At 34.7% G+C, this 1963-nt stretch overlaps 1 protein-coding gene across 1 annotated transcript; it reads left to right on the top strand.

Annotated features, from left to right (window-relative positions):
* LOC107608022 (dCTP pyrophosphatase 1) lies at positions 72-1576 on the top strand. Its single transcript, XM_016309914.2, has 2 exons — positions 72-345; positions 1092-1576. Exons 1-2 carry the CDS (start codon positions 220-222, stop codon positions 1359-1361), a joined length of 396 nt encoding a protein of 131 aa, XP_016165400.1. The 5' UTR covers positions 72-219; the 3' UTR covers positions 1362-1576.

Here is a 1963-nt window from a genome sequence, read left to right as displayed (position 1 = left end):
GATAATAATTAATAAATATTTTTTAATTATTTGTGCTATTTTTTTATTGTGTTCTAAATATTTTTTTTAAAGTTGATTTATTATAAGGGTAACGGGGACAAATACAAAGGGTTCACGCTCTGATTCCGTGATTCTCTTCTCTCTGTGGTCTCGTTTCCTCTTCGCAGCCTTGTCTTTTGGGTTTCTTCTCGTTGTCTTTCATTCGCTCTTTTGTTCAATATGACTGGGCTTCCTGGAAATGGTGATTCTGTTACCCTTGACATGCTTAAAGAGAAAATGGCTCAGTTTGCTAAGGAGAGGGACTGGGACCAGTTTCATAGTCCAAGGAACCTTCTTTTGGCTTTGGTATGCTTCTTTTCCAATATCCATAATTTGAAAAAAAAAAAAAAAAGGGTCATCCTTTAATTTTTCGTTCATTTTATACTTATTGTTGCACCGTTGTTATGAGCTTGTGTTGTCAGTGTTAATGACAACCCTTCTTGTTGTGATCCACGAAAGAAGGGAGAGTCAAGGGGAAGATGAATAATATCTACTTTTATAAACCAAATGATTTTACATCTGGTATAAGTGGGACTGGAACAGATTCCGAGTGGCTTCTTTTATTCGTTTCTCGTTGCAAGTTGGCTCCTTTTTTATTATATATTCTTAAGTTTTGATGTTTTTGAAAAAGCTTTAAACTTTCTGCGCAACAGAACAGAAAGCTTTCAACTTTCTTAAACTCAATTTATTATCATTTTGGTCATGGCTCCTTCTTCAGGTTCTGGTAGACTCTGATTAAGAAAATGGACTTTGAAAACAAATTACGTTTCTGTTGTTACCACTAAAAACACATGTGAATAGTAACTTTTTGTCCTTGGTTGTGTTGTCTTCTCGCCTACTTGAAATTTTATTTCCTAATTTTATTTCTATTTAGGTCATAGGATATGCAAAATCATTTGAATACTTGATTCCTACTAATTCGTTCAAGAAATAAAATATGCAGACATATTAAAAAAGTGACGGTTATTTTTTCTCTACTTCAAGAGCATGAAAACTATAATTAATTTGAAATAAAGAGAATAGTTATTGTTTTGGTTTTGATTTGACTGTAGGTGGGTGAGGTTGGAGAATTGTCTGAGATATTTCAGTGGAAGGGTGAGGTTCCAAAGGGGCTTCCAGATTGGAAAGAAGAGGAAAAGGTACACCTTGGTGAAGAGCTTTCAGATGTGTTGCTTTATCTTGTGAGGCTCTCTGACATATGTGGTATTGATCTGGGAAACGCTGCACTGAGAAAGGTTCAACTCAATGCCATAAAGTACCCAGCAAAAGAACAGGGTTGTTCAACCAAGCAGATTCATGGCACTAGCACTGAAGCTGACTGATTTTCGCGTTTACTTGTTCGTTTCAATTTACTGTTGTTCTTTAGTTGTTAGATGACTTTGGTGGGTTATGTAATATTTCTTGCCCTTGCATGGAAACTAGCAATAGCATCGTTGGTACATTGTCTCTCCTAGATTTTATTACTGTTTTGGCAGAATCAAATCTCATGTGACAGATATCAGATATGGTGAAATCTCTATTTTCTTTCTGGATTTAATTTTTTATATTGCCATTGTCATGAAATTCTGTAGTTAATAATAGAGTAAGGTTCTTCAACTTTTTTTCTTCAGTATCTAGTATAATACAAGCCGAGTTTTTCTTGTTTTTTCTTTTTATTTAATTTTGTCAACGATTTGGTTGCATAATTGGAACAAAGATTCTTAGCAATGTGAAATCCTTTTATTCACATAATCTTTTCGTGAACCAAGTTGGGGTATGGAAAGTGAAAACGGTCCTTCTCTATCCTGTTTGTCTATTTGTGTTTTTGTGGCGCCGTTGTTCACTTGTTTTGTGGGGCAAAACCGCAAAATGTTTAAATAGGTTCAGGCCGTGTGGTTCGTTTACTAGTTGCTTAAAAGATTGACCAAAGAAAAATATCAACTGT

The sequence above is a fragment of the Arachis ipaensis genome, chromosome B07, assembly GCF_000816755.2.
Source record: "Arachis ipaensis cultivar K30076 chromosome B07, Araip1.1, whole genome shotgun sequence".
NCBI lineage: Eukaryota > Viridiplantae > Streptophyta > Magnoliopsida > Fabales > Fabaceae > Arachis > Arachis ipaensis.
The sequence above is the reverse complement of the archived record's forward strand: the minus strand, read 5'-3'. Positions and strand labels throughout refer to the sequence as shown.